A 24,284-nucleotide genomic window follows, 5' to 3' on the forward strand; every position below is an offset into this window, starting at 1 on the left:
AAATTAATACTAAAAGGTTTTTCAATAAGGAATGTACATATTCTATTTTTTATTATCTTCAATTTTAGTAATAAAAGCTCATTTGCAAAAATTTATAGTTTTTGGGCTACTTATAAAAAACTGCTTTAAAACATGCATTTTTTTCACGAAAATTAAAATTTTTGATTTTTAATAATTCAAAAAATATTGATTTATTTTAATAACTTTATATAACAAATTTTGCCTAGAGTCTCTCTATTGATTTGTGGGATTATTTTTATAAAGTAATTTTTGCTTCAGAGAAGGGGTGGCATCCACTCCCAGGGTAAAAGCGCAAGCCTTCAACCCCAGTTGAGGTAGACTCTAACCACTCACCAATCTTCGTGGTGAAATTTTTGATGCAGGTTCACTGAGATCAAAGACAATATTTGTTTTTGATATTCAGTGGCTGCACTATACAAAAGAAATTGGAATTCAATAATCAAAATGATTATGCCAGCTCATAAATTAGTAAAGGGTGTGTAGTCGCAAAATAATAAATTTTATTCATTTTAAATACAATTCTCTTTAATCCGGAAAGATGGGGAGGTTTTTTTAGAAGTTTATTCTTAGTATGTATACGCTATACGAATTATATCTGCTATACGATATATTTTAATCTTTCTCAACCTTTTTCTCTTGAGTTGAATCAATTAAAGAATTGTTTGTAGGTTAAGGGAATGAGCTCAAAAATCGTAACTTCGAAAGCTCATAAATAGTTCGTAATTCTGCCGCAAAGATAAATTCAATATCTCTATTTTTAAGTAGTAGTGAATTAGCCCACCCTGCCCCCCCCCCCCAAAAAAATATTAAATTCATGCCCAGTGTAACGAGCTCAAAATTTTTATTCTGCGGGATATGAAAACTCATAAAGAGCTAGTAATTTAGAGATATTTGTTTTTTAATTTCTGCAAGGTGGGAGGCAGCTCAACGGGGATTCATGGTGGACTCTTTTGAGTGGCCACCCCCGTAAAAATTACATAATATGAAAAACAATTTTTTTAATTAAAGCTATAAACACTTACTGATCATGACAGATTTATGGTCCAGATTTGGTTGATCGATATTTAAGTCGCCTTCTTCGTTGTATGTCAAGCAACATAGTGATTCCTCTGAAATATTAGGAACGTGCCTCTCTATAAAGTTTAGACTTTTCGTAGTAAATTTCAAATACGGTTCTACGAATTTTACTTGTAACAAAACTGTAAAAACGGTGTGTACCTAAAAAATATAAAATAATGTCGTACGATAGCGAAGAAAGAGTGAATTAAAATCGTGCGCCTATTCAGAAACCAAAAGGTAGAAATTAATTTCTTATAGTCCCCAGTACACCGTCATTTTTTTAAAATAATTAAAGAAGTCTTGAAGATGGTTTTAACTGCTTCGTTTGGGCGACAAAAAATCAATCGTTTATATTTATCGGTGCAACGGTACATTAATTTTCAATTGAAAGTACTTATAATCAATTACAAAAGATTGTTGATCTCTTGTCCGACAAATATACAGCCTCGTTTCTTTAGTCCGACAACGTAAATATGTTAATTATGGCAAGTTATATTTGCACAAGTGATAAATTGGAGGGTCCTTTATCCAAATATAACACTGTCGGATAAAAATTGGGTATCAGATAGCCAGTCCGATAAATTCAATTAACTAAGATTAAGATTAAGGTTCAAACGTCCGCCTATGATTATTTGTCAAAAAAGTTGACGTTTTTCAATTCTAGTTGTTTTTACGTCAACGTCGACTTTTTTTACAAATAACCATAGGCGGACGTTTGAATCATTATTAATTTAATGCCACACTACAATTTTATTTTCATTACTTTATTCATGAAAATTAACTTAAACCCAAACAAAATTAGTATTATTTGAGTAGGTATTTTTAATATCTTTCAAACGAGTAAGGTACCATTTAAAGTTATCGGTCAAAGTGGCCCTGTAATTTCATATTATGTGATATTACGTTACTTGTTATAACTGTTTAAGAAGCCTACGTCCGTTTATTTCCTCCCTCCAAATTTCACTACTATAAGTAGTATAACCACTTAAACGATGTGTGCAATATGTTACGCATAAATAAGTACTAATAAATTGTATAATTATTTCATTCAAAATAAATCACTTTGCGAAGTTTTATTAATGAGAGTTAACTACCCTATTTCTTTCCAAGCACTTCTTCCAAAATAGAAAATTTCGTTTTTTATAAGCTTAATTGCTTAATTGCTATGTTGCTGATTCTTGGATTCGTGGATATTTGTTTTTTTCTGGAACCTTGCATTTTTATAGAGATCGAGGTGGGTCAGAACACCCTGTGTTTGGGTGTAGGGAGCCCTTATGAGAGTGTGGTTTGTTTTTTGAGGTAGATTCAGTGATGTCATCAGATATAGGGCATTCCATGAGAAGGGGTGTAACTTTGATATACCAGTCTTTTTTGGAGCACCCTGTACAATTCGCATTATTTTTGGATTTTGGTATTGGTGGTCATGTGTGTTTCTGTGAGGAAAAAAATTTTTTTTAATGTTGGGTGGTTTTCCGTGCAGACACCGAGGCGAATAAGATGAACCACCCTGTATAACTAACAAATTAGACTATCGGTTTAATGTCGTATTTCCCTACTAAACCCCTCAAGACTCCACCGATGTTTAGTTAATATATTACATTGAAATCTTTCCCTTCACCAACCATCCCTCTAGCAAAGTGCACAGAAAAGTATGATATTGAATACTACTACATTCTTCCTTTATACCGGAAAGTAAGTATATATCATATACTTGACATACTTTTGCTTGCCACTGCACATGAATGCGTGCATGTTTGTGAGTATGAGGATTGTACACCATGCGCACATGTATGTGGGTATTCATGTACATGCATGAACATATGTACTTTGATATTGGCTGTATCATTAAATTTTATTTAAACCAGACCACATAACTAACTCTGGTTTTTTGTTGTTTGTAGCATTTGATTTTACTTTAACCGGACCTGATGATGCTGTATAAATTGTAAACAGCGAAACCGGTCGTCAGTGGTAAAATAAATTGTTTGTGAGAACGTCTCTCTTTTCTTTACTACAATAGTATGGACTCACACATGCAACCCATTCATTATTTAAAAATTATAGTTTGCAATAACAAAACATAAGCGCGCTAGAGCTACAGATTTAGGTGTTGTGCGTGCTGAAAAACGTCCAAATTGCACTCTGAAAATTTTCAGAAAATGGTAGACTCGTTCAAACGAAGTAGTTAAAACTATTTTTAAGACTTTTGTAAACATTTTCAAAAAAGGACGGTGTACTGATGACTATAACTGATTATTTAGCATTAAACTGTGATATGGTTTCACAAATATACTTACTCTGACCGTCTTGTCAAGTTGTGCATAACAATAAAATACCTCTCCCACTACTGCTGGCTTTTTTGATACACAAGAAATTTCTATAAAATTGGATTGATTATATGCTAGTTCTAAATAGTTCGGCTTGATCTCAAACACAGATTTTTGATCACTAAAACATATAATGTCTCAATATCATAAACATAGTTTTAAAACTTAACTTTTGAAATGCATCACCTTAAATTATGCTCATTTTCATTGTTGATTTTTTCATGAACAGATTAACGGATTCCGCTAATTTTTTTTATTATTTTAGATTTCTTTTTGGTACGTACACAGTTGAGCAAAAGTTTACCCAAACTTCTTTTGGTACTTATACCGGGTGGAAGAAACTGAATGTTTTTCTTATGTTGAGTTTGGGTCACTCTGTAGGGAGGACAAGGTACAAGTATGTCTATGCATCGAAATCGTATTGTAGTCTTATGTTTTGTTAACATCTTGTTTTTGGAATGTCTCTCATATCTTTAGAAACAAAGAAAATAGACGGTTTTATTACTTAACATGTGTTTTAACTGACACAAAAGTTTGGACACCCTATAGAAAGGAAAAGGTACAAAGGTGCCTTAGACTACACCAAGATGAAATAATTTTTATAGATACTGCGAAAGGAACTGTATTCAAAGAAAAAAATATGATTGTGCAAATTACCTCTCGCTATTTAGAAGCCTCCACGTAGACACCAAATCCATACTACTTACTCTCAAGGAAATACCACCCAAAACACCACAGAGCCTCAATAAAATAATCTTGTCTCTTTGTGCGCTGTGCATACCGTTCACTTGGTCTACAAATAGCTCTTAAGGTGTCCACCAGAATTGTTAATGTTATGTGCCTTTCTGTTTTTAAAGGTTTGTTAACTGTTATTTTTTATTTTTAATTTAGCTTTGTTTTAGTTAGAACACATCGTGTTAAAAAATAAAACCATATTATCTTTTCTTTGTTTCTAAAGATAGAGACATTCAAAAAACATAATGTTTACAAAACATAATGTTTACAAAACATAAGATTACAATATGATTTCGATGCATAAACATACTTGTACCTTGTCCTCTCTACAGAGTGTCTCAAGCATAACATAAGAAAAACATTTATTTTCTTCCACCTGGTATAAGTCCAAAAAAGAAGTTAAAAAGTTAAAGAGTAAACCTTTGCCCAACTGTGTAAATACTAAAGAAAAATATAAAATAATAAAAAAGAAAGTAAGTCATCAATCGAATAGCACAGAAAACGACAATAAATATCGTTCCCATACCAGCAGATTGACAACAGGTGGAATACTTTCTTTGGTTACAACCTCCCGAGATTTTCAAAAATTATAAATCATACAGGATGCCGAGGAAATTAAGATAAGAGAATTTTAAATAATTTACAACTCATCTGTTCAGTGTGGTAAAATTTCCAAAAGGAAAGATTCCTTAGTACCCAACAAAAGAGTAAATGAATTAAAATGTATAAACATTTTCAATTTCTTTGCAACACGAAAATGCAGCAGCTGCATAGTACTCTGGTTAAATCGGAGAGTGCAGAAAGTTCTATTCCGGTTTCGGAGGTTTCTTCCTCCTCATCAGTAGTCCCATATCCTCTTCTCTCCGATTTCCCCAGGCATCATACTTTGGGCCCTTCCGAATTGCAAAGTATGATGCCTAATTAAATCGGAGAGAAGAGGATATGGGACTACTAATGAGGAGGAAAAACCTCCGAAACCGGTATAGACTTTTCCTGCACTCTCCGACTTAACCAGAGTATTATTATGCAGCTGCTGCATTTTCGTGTTGCAAAGAAATTGAAAATGTTTATACATCTAATTCATTTACTCTTTTGTTGAGTACTAAGGAATCTTTCTTGTTGGAACTTTTAGCACGCGGAGCAGATGAGTTGTGAATTATTTAAAATTCTCTCATCTTAATTTCCTAGGCATCCTGTATGATTTATAATTTTTGAAAATATCGGGAGGTTGTAACCAAAGAAAGTATTCCACCTGTTGTCAATCTGGTGGTATGGGAACGATATTTATTGTCGTTTTCTGTGCTACTTCGATTGATGACTTACTTTGTTTTTCGGTAGATTGCTCTAGTACATCCATGACATTTCGTTCTTTGCAATTCGGAAGGGCCAAATGTATGATGCCTGGGGAAATCGGAGAGAAGAGGATATGGGACTACTGATGAGGAGGAAAAACCTCCGAAACCGGAATAGACTCTTCCTGCACTCTCCGATTTAACCAGAGTATTATGCAGCTGCTGCATTTTCGTATTGCAAAGAAATTGAAAATGTTTATACATTTTAATAAAAAAGAATTAGCGGAATCCGTTAATATCACCATCATTATCAGGGCTTTTCATTCCGGATGGAATGTTTGCCGCTCTTACTAAGAGCCATAAATATATGTATTCGCTTATTGTGTATGTGTTGTATGACTTGGCTTTCGTTACAATTTTCTTCCACTCATTTCGATATGTGCATAGCTCCCTCCAGTTTCTCACTTCGAGAATTTTGATATCTCTCATGACCTGGTCCTCCCATCTTATCTCTCTCTGGGTCTTCCCCTTGGTCTTTCAGTTTCTGGTTTCCATCTGGTAACCTTCTTAAGCAGTATGTCGTTTTTCCTTCTTTCTCTGTCTCCCAGCCATCTCAATCTCTGCGCTTTAATAAATCTAGCTATATCTTCTCCCTTCTTTTTGTCTCTTAGTTCATGGTTCATTCTTTTTCTCATTTCACTGTTGTCCTTTCTCTATTTTCCTTTCGAATATTCTCAATTTTTCTTCATCGTTTTCCGTGAGGCACATTGTCTCAGCTGCGTACGTAACTACTGGTCTGATTGCAACTCTATATATTTTCAGTTTGTATTTCTGGATAAGTTCTTGTCTTTCATTTGCCTATGACATCTCCAGTATGTTTTGTTAACTGCTAGTATTCGCTCCGTCACTTATTCACTTCTCTTATTTTGGCCATTCACTATTACTCTCAAATATTTAAATTATTGAAAAAAGTGTAAAAACCCTTTCAAAAGTGTAGTTTTCTATTTTGATTTCTCTCGTCCTGCTATCTTCTCTTCTAGAGCAGAGTAGATGTTTTGTTTTCCTTCGTTAATTTCTAGACCTCTTTTCCGTACTTCCTTTGCCAGGACTATTACTGCTTCTTTTAATCTTTCCTTGTCCCTTCCCATAAGAACTATATCATCTGCATATGCAACTATTTGTGTTGAGGAGTGAGCTATAGTTCCTTTAATTTTACTTGCCTTAACTTACTGTTCCTTCTACTGTTATGTTGAATAATGTAGTTGACAGGGAATCGCCTTGTCGCACTCCTGTTTTTATTGCAATGGGATTTTGTGCTACCGTTAATCTGTTTACGAAAAAATCAACTACGAAAGTGAGGTGATGCATAACTTTTTAAGCTCTGTGTATTGAAATAAGAGCAAGTACAGGAAATTTGGTGAGAATATAATATAGAAGTTTATAAATGAATACAAGAATCTTAGAATCTTAAAATATCTTATAGCGGGATAATTTCCAGTGAATGCATTGATTGGCTTTCACCCCCCAAGTAAAAGCAATCATCGGCACAAGTTCAATTATGAACTGTAGGGTAAATAGAACCTAAATCAAAATTTTCATACAATTCTGAGTTGATCCTGAAAATTACACGGTATCACCGTATTTCACGTTCATTTACTGGGCCAAATACCAAAACTAATTCGGCTATATAACCAGAAGAACATGTACTATGGAAATATTGATAGTAAAAGGAATGATAGAAGTAAACCCGAGTAAATTCACTGAATATAAAAAACTAAGTTTTCAATCTAATAGCACATAAAACAACATCCAAAAATGGTATTCTACATCCTACCAGACTGAAAACAATGGGAACCTTCTCTGGTAACACCTCCGAGGCTTCTACAATTTGCAAGCCATAACTAATGCTGAGACTAAGGAAGATGAGGGAATTTTACAATTTATAATTCACGTCCCATCTGCTCAGCGCGGTAAAGTTCCAACGAGAATGGTTCCCTTCATACTCCAATCGAAATAAACATGTCACATGTCACATGACATGTTTACTCCGATTGGAGTATGAAGGGAACCATTCTCGTTGGAACTTTACCGCGCTGAGCAGATGGGACGTGAATTATAAATTGTAAAATTCTCTCATCTTCCTTAGTCTCAGCATCCGTTATTGCTTGCAAATTGTAGAAGCCTCGGAGGTGTTACCAGAGAAGGTTCATATTGTTTTCAGTCTGGTAGGATGTAGAATAACATTTTTGGATGTTGTTTTATGTGCTATTAGATTGAAAACTTATGTTTTTTGATAGCAGTTGCCGCTAGGGCATCTATGCCATTTCGTTCGTTGCAATTCGTGACTGCACGCCGGGGTTTGTTTTGGTTGGATTAGAGAGAGCAGCATAGGTGCCTCCTGATGAGAGACTAATAAGTTTCGAAACCGGTAGAGGTGCTTGCTGCACTCTCTGGTTGAACTGGAATAATGATGCGGCTGTTGTTTCGTGTTGCAACGAAATTGAAAATGGATATTACCTACTTGACAAAATAAGAAGAAAAATAAAAATTTTATAACAAAGAAATATTCAACGTTCATAAAAAATATGGAGTGATGATGATATAGTTTAATATATTAAAATATAAAAGCAAAGAAGAAAAATGTTGTTATGCCAATACTTACATTAATTTTCCTAAATCTTCCAGTTCTTTAAATGTTTTTACCAATGGTTTCTGAGTCCAGAATAACCGATAGTACTTTCTTCCAAGATTTGTTAAATTAATGAGAATTTTAGCAACTCTGTGGGTTAGTTGAGCGCCAAAACTATATTCGGGTTGTAAGAGCGGCTCGCATAGAATTGAGTATCCAACTCCTTCAGCAAAGATGTTCACCGACAGTTGTTCACCATGTTCAATATTGAGTAGGAGCTATTATTTAAAGAAAACATAAGATTCTTGTTAGATTTTCAGACTAATTACTTATACCATTAATATATTTTCTACGACCGTTTATTAACATGCTCATTATTCGCTATTTTTTAATAAATAATAGTACCCATTACTTTACCCGTGAGTAATAGTTCATTACTCACGGGCTGAAGTTACTTACTCACGGGTCATTACTCACGGGCTGAAGTTAGATTAAAATGGCGCATGCCATTTTTAATATTAATCATATATAAATTGCAAATAAAATTACTTAGACTTATTTATTTAATACAACAATTTTTATTGTAATTTTTATCAATAATTAACTTCGAAAAATTTTAAATAAATTTTAACTGTAACAATGTCAGTATATTTTTTACGTTTAGGTATATTTTCTTTACTAAAAATTTTGACGTTTATCATTTATTTTAGTTTAGTGACAGTGACATTACCGCATTTTGTTTGTTAATTATTGGAATTTATAACTAATATTGTGTTTTTTCTGTTTTTTAAGTTATATTGTGTTAAATATTATGTTATAACATAATATGTAGTTATAGTATTTTTACTACAAAAACGTTATTACGTAGGTCAAAATTTTTGACGTAAGAGAACTGTCAAAACATTAGAATGTGACTTTTCATTATTGCCGTGTTTATAATAAACATAGCAATAATGAAAAGTCACATTCTAATGTTTTGACAGTTCTCTTACGTCAAAAATTTTGACCTACGTAATAACGTTTTTGTAGTAAAAATACTATATATTATTATATTATATATAGTTAAATGTAAATGTACATTATAATTTTATGAAATACGTCCACCGATAATAGCCATTTCCTATTTTTATTATATTCATTGACAGTAGGTAAAAATTTATGCTTATAATTTTTCGGAAACGAATAGAACTTGAATTGATTATTTCCATAGAGTTATATATAAGCATAGAGAGAGTGTCATTCAGAGCGAAGTGACGACACCATCTTTTTTATTTGGATTAGTGCTGTTTCACTCTTACGCATAGTAAAGCTGCGCCAGTTGTCCTCCCCTTCAGTACCTATACTCACACTTAATGTTATCTTAGTTTATCGATACAATGTGTTAGAAAGGGATGCCGCAAACCAGTCTATGGGATCTTGTCATCAGGAAGCGCGGAAGGTAGGCTCACTCCACGGTTCTTAGACATTACTACGGTTGCCTAAATCTACTAACCAATGAACATTAAGGGTGAGATTACGGCACGAGAGTTTACTGTCATTTGAATCATAATATGGGCCCGGATTACGTACACTCGATACGCATCGTATCCGCCATGTTTTCCCATAAGGCGCTACAGTAAAACATGGCGGATACGATGCGTATCGAGTGTACGTAATCCGGGCCCTGATTTTTTTCGAATCCTGAGAAAACCAAGTATTTTAGAAAAATTTAAACGCAGGATGCAAGATTACATTATTACCGAGGGCGGAAAGCCCCTTAGAATAAACAAGCAGATTCTATTGAATGAAATATTTGAAATTAAATATCACACTTCTCTTTTATTTTCAGCCCTGTAACTTATTAAAATAAACATTATAGAAGTTTTCAGGGTCTTTCAGCCCTCGGTAATAATGTAGTCTTTCATTCTGAGTTTAAATTTTTCAAAAAGATTTATTAGTTTTCTCAGGATTCGAAAAAAATGAATACAATTAAAACACATTGAGAATTTTGACATGCGTCAAAATTTTGCATTAACTCAATGTAAAATTCTGAACTGTTGAATTCCAGCTTCCCTAATAATTATTTTACAAGACATTACATTTACAAAAGTCATTGGAAACTATTTGTAGAGGATTGAAATCTGTATGGGAAATAACTGTTAAAATTGGTCTACGTAATTAAACATATTCCAAAATTTTGTAAAAATGTAATACATTTTAGTTTTCAGCCCAAACTTAGGCCACACACAATGCAATAATGTTCACATTTTTGAACTGTCAATATTTTTATTTTATCATCTATTGTTTAAAAACAATACAGTTGATAAGATACCCTCAATAGGGCTTTTCATTCACAGTCATTTGTTTCGAGCTTCTGTCATATGTCGTATAATCCGTGTATATTAAATATTATACACAGATTATACAACATATGACAGAAGCTCCAAACAAATGACAATCGATGAAAAGCCCTGTTGCGGAGAAAGGATTAATAATAAAAATTTTTTATTCAGTCAATGGTGAGCACTGTCAGTTAAATAGTAACGTGTGGCCTTACTTTTACACGCATACCTATTGTGGCAAATGTATCATATTTTTCAAAATTTTGGAATGCATTTAAATCGTAGAACATTTTAACTTTTGATTTTAATACAGATTTTAATTCTCTACAAGTATTCTCTCCTGACTTTTGATGTAAAATAATTAGGGAAGCAAGAATTCAACAATTTAAAATTTTACATTAAGTTTCCTATGGCCCTTTTTACGATTCACCACCCGGTATAAGATAAAATGTGTACTATTTGTCTTATTATTTCATAATAACACAAATAATACACATATATACACAATAACACACATTCAATGATCGAAAATCATTTAAAAATATGGGAATGTAAACTCTTGTGACGTAAAGTCAAAAATATAAGTCTCCCCACCACCGTCGGACAAGACAACCGTAATAAAGTCTAATAACCGTGGGCTCACTCTATGTTAATATATACCTCTATGATTATTTCTTGTTGTATTTTTATAATGCATAAGAACTTAATAGTAGGCAACCAATTATTCAGCCACGTACTAGGAGTAAACATCATTTAGGTATTTTTTGTAAATTATTAGAATTTAAATTTCGACTAGGTGATAATTATATTTTTTACTAATTAAAATATAAAAGATCATAGAAAAAGTATAGTACATATTCTACTCGCATGTAATGGCCATTACTCACTCTGATAAATTACGACACTCGCCTACGGCTCGTGTCGCATACTTCATTATCGTGAGTAATAGCCATCAATACATGCTCGTTGACTAATATACTATTATATCGTATATTTTTTTATTTAAATATTACATAAGAATAATTTATTCAACTTTTTTATAAAGGTTTATTGTGAAGGCTTGACGAGCCTATTTCTATACAAATTTGTGTACAAATCTACTCTCTCTGTTTTGCTATTTTTATTTATTTTGCATTCTTCTGAACCTCCTCTACTGATCTGTTTTTTAATGGCCCCCTAATTGTGTTCTCTATTTCCTCCACATGAAATATTTTGAAAAATTATTTTGTGTCATCCATAAAATATGTTCTAAATATTTGACCTCTCGTGAAAATAATGATCAACATTACGCAACCCGAATACAAAAAGGGACATGTAAATTGCGCTGATTCCCTTCACAAATGGAAGATGACAGTTTCCGCCGAATGTGGCGCCAGAGACAAAACATCCAGCACATTATTGGAGAATTATTTTTAAGGAAATATGATTGAGACATGCTAGAGTTTGCCTATGTTAAGGGCAATAACGTAAATCTGGCCAATAGGAAACGTTAATAACCGGTCAATATCGACAATGGCCTGTTGAATTAGTCATTGTCGAGAATGGCCGGATATTAACGTTATTATCCATAGAAACTGGACATTGATGATAATTTTAAATTCTTGATAACATTTCCATCATTGTCCGGTCAATGTCAACAATGCCCGTTGTTAATCGGTCAATGTTGAAATTTAGACTAATAGATAGGTTATGTTTATTATTTGCTTCATTTCTTTGCTCGTGCTGAAATCACTAGTAGTAAATTTATGTAAAAAGTCTTACAAAATTCCATGGTTCAATATCTTGTCAAAATAAAAATATTAGCCTTCAAAAGCTACTTTATATAAAAAAAAAATAATAGGACATCATACTTACCTAATTTTATTTATTTATCAGCAGTGGCCATGTTATTGATGAAAACTCTAATTTTAGGTTATTTTTTTACAACATTGGCCAATAGCTAAGGTTATTGTCGTTAATGGCCGGGCATTGTCGCTAATAACCAGGGAAAATAGACATTCACGACAATGCCCGGTCTTTAACGTCAACGGCCAATTTACATCATTGTCCGTAACATATTATACTAATTGTGATAGGTTGAATTTTAAATGAAATTAAATAACAATGAGCTAAATAAAAATAAAACAAACAAATTGTCGACGCTTCGTTTGTATAATATTTTGGGTTAATAAATTTATAATTTGTGTTTCATATTTGCGGATTTTACTTTTCTAGGAACAGTTTTTTATCATCATTAGTGTGTTTAAGGATCCCACTGCCCTGACAACCTTAATTTTTTTTTATTTACGTGTTACCCAAAAACAACTATTATTTATTGATACAAAATATGTTCCTGTTTTTAACTTCCGACTAAATATTTTTATCACTTTGTTTTTATACCTTTTTTTCTATATTTTCACTGTCACATACGGATCTATGATTTTTTCCCTGAAGTCCAGGAACCAAACTTTTCACCTCGCAATTTTTACAGAATGAATCGAATTTCTTGAAAATTTAAGAATAAGTAGCGGATAGTCCAGGGATCAAAATCTATATGATGCCGAAAGGCGCTTGTACCATGGGGTGGTTGACACCCCATCTCGGTGGGTGGAAATTTTTTATTATATTTTGACGGCAAAAGTTGATAAAAATTTCTATTTCTATTTATATTTCTGATATTTATTCTAAGCAAAAAATGTTCTATACATTTTTTTGATAAATTTAATAGCTTTTGCTTTATTCGCTCTCCAAAGTATTAATTTTATATCGAAAAAATCAGTGTTTTTTGATATACATACTCATTTAGACCTTAGGGTTCACTCAATTTTTGCCGTAGAAAAATTTTTTTCAACCTAGTTCTTGAGAATTAAATAAACTACAATTTCATATTTAAACATTTTTTCATGTCTCTGATGCTAATCTTTGTATTCTGAAGAAAATTGCATTTTTTTACCAAACTACAAAAATTCGTTACTCGCTTTTAACCCCAGTTTTTTTAAATCTAATCATTCTAAGCCAGTCAAACTTCTAGAATCTATTAATAATACATAAATAAAGAAGAAAGAATAAGGCCACTGACTAAAAACACCGCTAACTTTCATAATTATGCTTACAATTGAATTTCCCTTTAAAAAAAATATATTGATTTTTAACCATAACTTTTGTATTTTTTATCTTAGAAAGTTTGGCAAAAAATAATGTTGCAGGTTTTTACAAGATCCATGCCTATTAATATTAAATATTTTTAAAATTCTCAGTCGCAAAAAGAGGTGACTTTGAAAGGGTTGGTAAGGGTAGTTTTTGCATGTTATTACAAGTTTTAATTGTCAATAGCTCACTCTATGTATTTTCTTCGTGGATAAATTTTTTCTAAACCAGGTTCTTGTGAATTATATAAGCTATAATTTAATATTTAAACATTTTTTCGTATCTCTGATGCTAATCTTTCTATTCTGAACAAAATGCCATTTTTTCCAGACTACAAAAAATCGTTATTCGCTTTTAACTCCATTTTTTTTTTAAACTTATCATTCTAAGCCGGTCAAACTTCTAGAACCTATTAATAATACATAAATAAAGAAGACCAAATAAGGTCAATCACTAATTTTAATTAGGGTGGTGATTAGGGAGTTGTTTCCGATCACTTTTTCGCTGAAAAAATAGGGACTGACATTCTTTTCATTATAATTCACTTAATTTTTGATCTAGAGACTTTTTTATTTCTGGAGATAGATATTTTTAAATACTTTAAATTAGTTCGTACAAGTTATCCTCGAAAAATGCATAGTTTTCCCGTCTTTTGACTTTGAAACTACAATATTTAGCATTTGACGAAGAAGAGGTAATATATAATAAAGTATAGCTCGATTACTATTAGTCTTAAAGGAAATTTAAAAAAAAAACGGTTTTGTTTATTTTTTCAAAAGGTACATTTTTGTTAAGTAAAGTTGTTTTGATAAAACGAAAACTTTTGGAGTTATTAGCAGAAAACCTATTAAAAACATTGATTTTTTCGATATAAAACTGACACTTTCGATAGCAAATAAATCGAAAACTATTAATTTTATCAAAAAAATGTATAGAACGTTTTTTGCTTAGACCAACTTTTTCTGTCAAAATATAATAAAAAAATGTCCACTCCCGAGATGGGGTGGCAACCACCCCATGGTAAACGCGCCTTTCGGCATCATATAGATTTTGATCCTTGGACTATCCACTACTTATTCCCAAATTTTCAAGCAAATCGACCCATTCTGTAAAAATTGCGAGGTTTTGTCCTATTTTAAGCTTCATTACTTGGACTACTGAATTAAAAATGAAGTACTTGGTTCTTTTGCGATCAATTTGCTTATTAAAAAATATCAGAAAGTATTCTGCTGATTATTTTTTAATGGTTTTAACTTACAATCGTGTAGTAAGATTTTTGTCACCTGTTTAACTCTGTCCAATCAGATTATCAGCGGTAATGTTCTACTGTACAAAATACAGTGGGAATTTGTTTAAGTAGATTGTTTCTGTTTAATTACAACCAGTTTCCTAGTTTATAAAACTGTCACATTTAAGAAAATATCCATAATAAACTTTTAGTTCTGCATCTAATTTCAAATTGTCACGAAGAGAACACAAATCGGCAAATTTAAGCGCTCAGTTTACTTCGGTAAGATTATTTCATGAATAAAACTGTATTTATAAATAATTTTATCTAATATTTTATTAATATCTTTATCTACATATTTGCTAAACTCTGCTGTTCACTTTGACAAGTTGAAATCAATGTCACTGAATGTTTTTATACAAAGACTCGAATTTTATATTTAAGTATTAAAAAATGTCCTTACGAATATCACACGACAGTAAGAATAAATAAGAGAATAATGCTCCATTTTTTCTCAAACTGGTTGTCATTGGGCAAGAGCCACTCGAGCCCTGCGGGCTCTCGTGTATATTGCCAGATAACAAGGTTTCGAAAAATTGTCGCATTATTGTCAATTTATTCTCACTCTCTTGTGATATTAATTCCGAAAATTTTATTAGCTTTTCTCGATTGTCGTTTCTTCCATTTGTTTAAAAGTATATTACGTCTGACGACATAAGCTCTATCCCATATACATATCTATTTAGTCTACTAATTTTCAGAATGGTACTTTTTACAATATTTTCTGAATTATTTCTAGCTATGTTGATTCTTGTCAGACCAGTACTTTTGTTTTGTATTCTTCGTCCATTTCATATTTATTCTTAATTCTACTTCTGTTTAACTTCTGCCAATTTGTATACAATATTTTATCTAAGCGCCGGCGAGAAAATCTAGACATTTTTAAATGTCTATAGGCCCCAGGTCGACTCATCCTGAATAAAATGAGTACCTTTGGTAAAACCAAGGGTAATAATAGGCGGTTGAAGCGTAGCACTGGTCCTGTTATCTTCCTTTGTATACCGTAGGCCCTAGATATAGCAGATTACCCTACTATAATCCCAAAGCCTTGTAAGCGGTATAAAACGGGAGACTTTTATTATATTTTAAACATGTCCCTATCTTACTGATTTGTAGTTTTAAGACATTTTTACTGAACAACTGAAATCAAATTTAGTCACCACACTGAAATACTAAACTTAAAGATAAAACCCATAACTAAATTAAAATTCATGGTGACGTTTCAATTATTACTTTAATCATCGTCAGAATAATAACTCTAAGACCGATTCTCAGCTCCATCAATACTCCAAACTATCTGTTAGCTAAATATCTTGTCCTACATCTTCAAATACTGACTGAAAACGAATTCACAGTAAAAGATACATTTTCATTTGCGAAGGAAATTGCCAACCAAGACAGACACAAAGATGGAATTATGGTCAGTTTCGACGTTGAAAGTCTGTTTACAAACGTTCCTTTAGATGAAACCATCAACATAATAATAAATTCACTTTTTCTAAAGGCTGTATGACACTATGCATTTTCTTGTATCATTTCTAATATCGTTTCTGATATGTCAAAAAAATGCATAGTGTCATACACAGATACAAGAAACTATATCAGAAACGATACAAGAATTTGTGTCAGGCACAGATTCTTATACAAGAACTGCGCCAATTTCTGCGCAAAGAGCAAAAACGTAAAACTGGTAAAACCAGCTGGCGGCTGCTGGTAAAACATTGTAAAACATCTAAGGCCCGGTCTTTTCACCTCCGAATAAATATGCTCTTATCTGGCAGTTAGCTATCTGGAGGATAAATATTTATTCGCCAGATAAAATGTACCGGTCTTTTCACGTCAATTTATGTTCCAGTTAGTTATCCGGTAGATAAGCTTAAAAGTAAGTTTGGATTCCGAACACACCTGACTTTTATGTTTATTTTTATAATTTCAGCTTTAACTTAACCTAACATAATTAGATTCAAAGTATTTCAAAGATGATTTTATCGATTTTATTTCCATTTTGGAAGAAGGAATGAAGGAAATGTAAGTAAATCAAAGAATTACAACTTAAAAAAATAGGTATACAAAGTCATAAGGTTTAGAAATACATTTCCATATTTTAATCAGACAACAATATTGTTTTAGAAGGAAAACATTGATTATGCTGAAATAGTTTACTGGAGAGCTTGAACAAGAGGTAAATCCATTTTAAATTAGAGGAAAACTGTTGATTTGTATGTAAAATAGAAGACAAAGACAAGTTTAAATAAAGACAAACTAGCTAATGAAACAGATGCAGTGGTAATTTTGTTTACATAATTATATATGTACATATTATATGATTATTAATATTAGGTTTGTTCTAGCAAACAGTCAAACTAGTCAGAAACCGTCAGCAATTAGTTGCTCAGTGAGACAACATAATACAGTCACCAGTGCTATCCCCTATCAACTCGCGCTGGTCGACTATTCGCTGATGGTTTCAAACCGTTTGAAACTGATGCTAGAACAAACCTAATGACTGTTCAATGATGTAAAAATTTGTTAATGTGGGGAAAACTTTTATTTAAATTCAATACTATATTTCTGTAAATATCATGCAATATGGCAAAACTTGATGTTACGTCTGATTTTAGCCATAATGAGATTATTTGCTTGATATGCTATTTAGTAACATTTCTTCAAGTTGGTATAGTTTGGTATGTGTATGATGAAGGTAAAACCCCCTTTGTCCCACATGTCCCCTTTTAACTTACAGTAGAACCCTAATTATCCGTGCTATGATTTTCTATTACTCAAGTTGCATTTTTGAGGTTTTATCAACATAGCGTCATTGTAAATCACTTAACGGAAACTCTATATGACGAAAGAGAGACTCATAATGAAAGATTTATTTTTTCTGTTATCTTTTTATGGTAGGTACATAATATTATAATATGTATGTGTATACGTACTTATTATACATAAGAAATACATGTTCGGATTATCAGTGCCACCTTCGGTCCCGAGGAGCACGGATAATCTGGATTCTACTGTATTAGGTAGGCCAGAACTTGATATATTACTTGATTTCTTATGTTGATTACTTTTCGTTTTTGGGTTGACAAAACATGATTTAAACTTTCAAAATGCCCTCCTGAAAAATTAGGCTAGATGGACATATCAATCATTGTCAAAACGCTACAGATTTATAATCCATCCAACTGGTATATTGAATAGTAAACTAGGGATAAACCAACTATGTATATCAAAACACAATATTTTAAAGATTGGATAATTTACATGGTAAATTGAAGAATCCCAATAACAAGAATAAAACCTAATTTTAATATTTGTTATGGGTCATTCCACGAACATACGCCTGTTTTGGATTACTTCGACAACGAATATTTTACGTTGCAAAATAAGAAGAACAAAAGTAAATTGCAAATTACATTGTTATTTATTGGAATAATTATTAGTGCCATTTACTTTCGTACTTCTTAGGTTGCACAGTAAAATATTCGTTGTCGAAATAATCCAAAACAGGCGTATGTTCGTGGAATGGCCCATAGTAGATATCTTTCACTTTTCTAAATAAAAAAAATTGGTTACAGATATGACAAACACCTAGAAGATGGAATCCTGTGTTCTCAAAGAAAAAGCTAGTTCCAGAAATAAGCTACCAATAATAAACTAGAGAATGTATTACAAGAAAGAACAACGCTAATACCCAACATAGCTCAATTGCTTCAGATAGAAAAAGAGGAGGAAAGGGTAGAACACAAGCGTGCCAGAGAAAATTAAAGGGCAGAAGAGACACAAAAATTCATTGATTTATTAAATTTAATAATTAAATTATACAAAGGACAATTAAATAAAGAATAAAAAATTATACATGTATATTAATGATCCTTCTATTTCCCCATAAAGCTTGTTACTGACCAGGAGGTATACTATAATAGATATATTACATCTCATATTGCTCACTATAATAATGAGTGAGCCTGCATAAACGGAACCATAATATACATTAGGTATAGTTCCGTGTATGCAGCCTCACTCATTACTATAGTGAGTGATATGAGATATATTTTAGTATAGTTCCCCGTGCGTGACAAGCTTAACACAAAAATTTTTATAAGGTTATCAAACATCATAACTTCAGTAAATTCAATAATTTAGCTTATTCCTGGTCTATACTTAGCAATTCATTTTCAAAATTGTCTTCATTTTCATCTCTCTCTATGTTATAAATATATTGCTTCAGTGTAGGACAACTGAATCAATGTAATCATTTTGTTTTCTGCTATATACAAAAAGGGATGTATTTGCGGACTCATTAAAAAAGTAACAACCCATTGCTATGATCTGAATTTAAACAGCAATAATACAGAATTACTTATATTTGGCACAAAAAAATATTAGTAAGAAGGTACCTATTTAAAACATATCCGGGGAGTATTACGAAATTCTCAGAATATAAAATCAGTCTTCCTATATTCTATTTTTTTTAGAATTTCATGATACACCCAGTATGTTTTGGATACTTAACAGCAGCTTTTTTTCAAGGTAGGTATCATCTACTGTTTCTGAGAACCATGTGCATACATAATTCTAGTTACTACCTACATATATCAATACCTTTCATTTTGGAATCGTAAAATATTTGGCAATTCAAAGAAATGATGGGATAAGAAACTATTCTATTTTTATTTTTTACAACTTGTTTTCCTTTGTAAATGAATATAGTTGGGTAGGTATACAATAATACATACCTATTATAATTTTTTCAAATTATAACCCATCTTTAATTTAATATCTAATAACTCTGCTTAAAAAATTACAGTAGGTAGGTATGTATAAAAACAAAATAACATAAAATTTGTGATTGAGAATTTTTAGAAAGAACAAAATTTTACTTTTGCAATAAATTCAATCAGACCCTCAAGATTTTAGGTTATATTTTTAGTTTCCTGGTAATCAGAAACCATGAAATATACGAAAATCAAAGTTTATCTGCCAGATAACTTCTTATTCGGTACTTTATTCGGCAGTTAAATATTTGATATTTAACGTCAATTTATCTGCCGGATAACTTTATTCCAGAGTGAAAAGACCCTACTTTTTTTATCTGTCAGATAAACTTCCCGTTAACTATTTATCCGGAGGTGAAAAGACCGGGCCTAAATGTCATAATGGCGGCTGAAAATGAGATCATATGATTTATGTCTTGATGAATTTATTTGTGTTTTTGTAGGTATTATTTATAAATCTTTTATTGATACTTAATATACCGTTTGGTATGGACTACTGTTCTACTAATAACCATATATTTAGCTCCTAGTAAAGTTCAAACTATGTATAACTTTGGGTTTCATGTTGCATAATTTTTTAATAGAGGAAAATACAATAGTTCCTAATTTGGATCAAACTGAAGATAATTCTAATGCAAATATTTTAGCACAAATATCAAAACAAAATAAAAAACACAAATAATCAACAGCCAACGTAAAAATTCTGGTTAACATTAAAATGGTAAATTTATGTTTTTAAAAGTTTATAAATTTTATAAAATCCTTAAAATCAGCTGTAGACGCAGTACTACCAAATTACCATACTAATTGTAACGTGACAGGGTGACAAACAAAATTTCGAACGTCTATTACGCCAGATCATCCATTTCATAAGTCCATATTTGGAATAGTTTCATATTTTTTTGCTAATTTTTTGCTAATTTATTACCACAAAAACAAATTTTTTGCTCCACCCCTAACCGAGAAACAATGGTTGATGTAGCGTAATATTACGTCACATCAATGATAGCCATATCTCGCGAACCTAAAGAGCTAGAAAATCGTACTACGCGGCATATTTTTTTGCTAATTTATTGCTGTCGATCTGCATATGCAACATACCCCAACACCACCCCTGCTTCCCTTACAGCTAAACAACACCCCCAAAAAACAACGAAAAATCTTGAAAAATGATTTTTGTGATATAGTTGACGGTTGATATTTAATTGCTAATTTTTTGCTGTCATTAGCCGCAAAAAACAATTTTTTTGCTCCACCCCTAACCGAGAAACAATGGTTGATGTAGCGTAATATTACGTCACATCAACGATAGCCATATCTCGCGAACCTAAAGAGCTAGAAAATCGTACTATGCGGCATATTTTTTTGCTAATTTATTGCTGTCGATCTGCATATGCAACATACCCCAACACCACCCCTGCTTCCCTTACAGCTAAACAACACCCCCAAAAAACAAAGAAAAATCTTGAAAAATGATTTTTGTGATATAGTTGACGGTTGATATTTAATTGCTAATTTTTTGCTGCCATTAGCCGCAAAAAACAATTTTTTTGCTCCACCCCTAACCGAGAAACAATGGTTGATGTAGCTTAATATTATGTCACATCATCGATAGCCATATCTCGCGAACCTAAATAGCTAGAAAATCGTACGACGCGGCATATTTTTTTGCTAATTTATTGCTATCTGAATATGCAACATACCCCAAAACCACCCCTGCTTCCCTTACAGCTAAACAACACCCCCAAAAAACAACGAAAAATCTTGAAAAATGATTTTTGTGATATAGTTGACGGTTGATATTTAATTGCTAATTTTTTGCTGTCATTAGCCGCAAAAAACAATTTTTTTGCTCCACCCCTAACCGAGAAACAATGGTTGATGTAGCTTAATATTACGTCACATCAACGATAGCCATATCTCGCGAACCCAAAGAGCTAGAAAATCGTACTACGCGGCATATTTTTTTGCTAATTTATTTCTGTCGATCTGCATATGCAACATACCCCAACACCACCCCTGCTTCCCTTACAGCTAAACAACACCCCAAAAAACAACGAAAAATCTTGAAAAATGATTTTTGTGATATAGTTGACGGTTGATATTTAATTGCTAATTTTTTGCTGTCATTAGCCGCAAAAAACAATTTTTTTGCTCCACCCCTAACTGAGAAACAATGGTTGAAGTATCTTAATATTATGTCACATCATCGATAGCCATATCTCGCGAACCTAAAGAGCTAGAAAATCGTACGACGCGGCATATTTTTTTGCTAATTTATTGCTGTCGATCTGAATATGCAACATACCCCAAAACCACCCCTGCTTCCCTTACAGCTAAACAACACCCCCAAAAAACAACGAAAAATCTTGAAAAATGATTTTTGTGATATAGTTGACGGTTGATATTTAATTGCTAATTTTTTGCTGTCATTAGCCGTAAAAAACAAATTTTTTGCTCCACCCCTAACTGAGAAACAATGGTTGATGTAGCTTAATATTATGTCACATCATCGATAGCCATATCTCGCGAACCTAAAGAGCTAGAAAATCGTACGACGCGGCATATTTTTTTGCTAATTTATTGCTGTCGATCTGAATATGCAACATACCCCAAAACGTATTTCCCAAATTATTTCCCATTTAGAATAGTTGATTATAATAATTAACTTACGTATAAAAATTATTTTAACAATATTTTGTACGTGTTATGTCAACTGAATACATATATTTATTTTGCTAACCTAAATATATACTTTTATATATACATTGATTTATTACAATTAAGTTTAAAACATCTGAATAGTTCTGCTTCCCTTCCTTTAACAAATATTTTTATATCAAACAAACACTAAACATATCAAAATATCTTGTACCAAAATATACAGTCACTGCGCACGCTAAATAATGACGTCACTGGCTATCTGAATAGTTCTGCTTCCCTTCCTTTAACAAATATTTTTCTATCAAACAAACACTAAACATATCAAAATATCTTGTACCAAAATATACAGTCACTGCGCACGCTAAATAATGACGTCACTGGCTTGATGAAGTTTAATTCGCGTGTATTTTTTTCATACCTAACTTTTTTTATTGGCGTACACGTTAGCGTGTACCTAGACACAGCGAAATATAACCATAATAAAAACTAATGCAAAACTATGTGACGTCACGTGCCGTTTGAACTATTTTATACCGCTGAAGACTTTAAATATGTATTTCTAAGTTATTACGAGTTTTTGAAGCGTGAAATTTTGGAAATCTCATTTTTAAACAAAACTGAACATTATTATGTAATAAAAAAAAATTGTGCAAGTTCCCTATTGTTCGAAAAAATTTTATAACAGATTTCGAAAGCTTGTTGCTTGGAAACAGACCGACGCTGTAGGCGGAGGTCTGTTGCCTGTAAGCAACAAACTTGAGAAAGTTGTTAAAAAATTTTTGAGCATTTATCAATGTTCGAGGGAAGCAGGGGTGGTTTTGGTGTATGTTGCATATTCAGATCGACAGCAATAAATTAGCAAAAAAATATGCCGCGTCGTACGATTTTCTAGCTCTTTAGGTTCGCGAGATATGGCTATCGTTGATGTGACGTAATATTACGCTACATCAACCATTGTTTCTCGGTTAGGGGTGGAGCAAAAAAATTGTTTTTTACGGCTAATGACAGTAAAAAATTAGCAATTAAATCTCAACCGTCAACTATATCACAAAAATCATTTTTCAAGATTTTTCGTTGTTTTTTGGGGGTGTTGTTTAGCTGTAAGGGAAGCAGGGGTGGTTTTGGGGTATGTTGCATATTCAGATAGCAATAAATTAGCAAAAAAATATGCCGTGTCGTACGATTTTCTAGCTATTTAGGTTCGCGAGATATGGCTATCGATGATGTGACATAATATTAAGCTACATCAACCATTGTTTCTCAGTTAGGGGTGGAGCAAAAAAATTGTTTTTTACGGCTAATGACAGCAAAAAATAAGCAATTAAATATCAATCGTCAACTATATCACAAAAATCATTTTTCAAGATTTTTCGTTGTTTTTTGGGGGTGTTGTTTAGCTGTAAGGGAAGCAGGGGTGGTTTTGGGGTATGTTGCATATTCAGATCGACAGCAATAAATTAGCAAAAAAATATGCCGCGTAGTACGATTTTCTAGCTCTTTAGGTTCGCGAGATATGGCTATCGTTGATGTGACGTAATATTACGCTACATCAACCATTGTTTCTCGGTTAGGGGTGGAGCAAAAAAATTGTTTTTTGCGGCTAATGACAGCAAAAAATTAGCAATTAAATATCAACCGTCAACTATATCACAAAAATCATTTTTCAAGATTTTTCGTTGTTTTTTGGGGGTGTTGTTTAGCTGTAAGGGAAGCAGGGGTGGTGTTGGGGTATGTTGCATATGCAGATCGACAGCAATAAATTAGCAAAAAAATATGCCGCGTAGTACGATTTTCTAGCTCTTTAGGTTCGCGAGATATGGCTATCGTTGATGTGACGTAATATTACGCTACATCAACCATTGTTTCTCGGTTAGGGGTGGAGCAAAAAATTTGTTTTTGTGGTAATAAATTAGCAAAAAATTAGCAAAAAAATATGAAACTATTCCAAATATGGACTTATGAAATGGATGATCTGGCGTAATAGACGTAAATTTCGACCAATCACGTGCCGAATTTCATACAATTTTCGATACAAGAACTT

General features: G+C 32.3%; 1 protein-coding gene and 1 long non-coding RNA gene across 3 annotated transcripts in view; one reads left to right on the top strand and one right to left on the bottom strand.

The window, feature by feature from the left end:
• The window catches only part of LOC114331342 (hydrocephalus-inducing protein-like), a 691,883-nt gene that overhangs the window by 544,760 nt on the left and 122,839 nt on the right, over nucleotides 1-24,284 (bottom strand). The window contains exons 15-17 of the mRNA XM_050647266.1: nucleotides 8,097-8,341; nucleotides 3,378-3,528; nucleotides 1,044-1,239 (exon numbers count right to left, since the gene is read on the bottom strand). Coding sequence (XP_050503223.1) covers nucleotides 1,044-1,239; nucleotides 3,378-3,528; nucleotides 8,097-8,341 — 592 coding nt within the window. The remainder of the gene's footprint in view (nucleotides 1-1,043; nucleotides 1,240-3,377; nucleotides 3,529-8,096; nucleotides 8,342-24,284) is intronic.
• On the top strand, nucleotides 16,535-18,657 carry LOC126882371 (uncharacterized). 2 transcript variants are annotated; one of them, XR_007697301.1, is made up of 3 exons: nucleotides 16,535-16,826; nucleotides 16,929-17,084; nucleotides 18,380-18,657. It is a non-coding gene; the product is annotated as an uncharacterized LOC126882371 (long non-coding RNA). The 2 variants fall into 2 exon arrangements; XR_007697302.1 differs by having other exon boundaries at nucleotides 16,539-16,826; nucleotides 16,929-16,980.

The sequence above is a fragment of the Diabrotica virgifera genome, chromosome 3, assembly GCF_917563875.1.
Source record: "Diabrotica virgifera virgifera chromosome 3, PGI_DIABVI_V3a".
Taxonomy (NCBI): Eukaryota; Metazoa; Arthropoda; class Insecta; order Coleoptera; family Chrysomelidae; genus Diabrotica; species Diabrotica virgifera.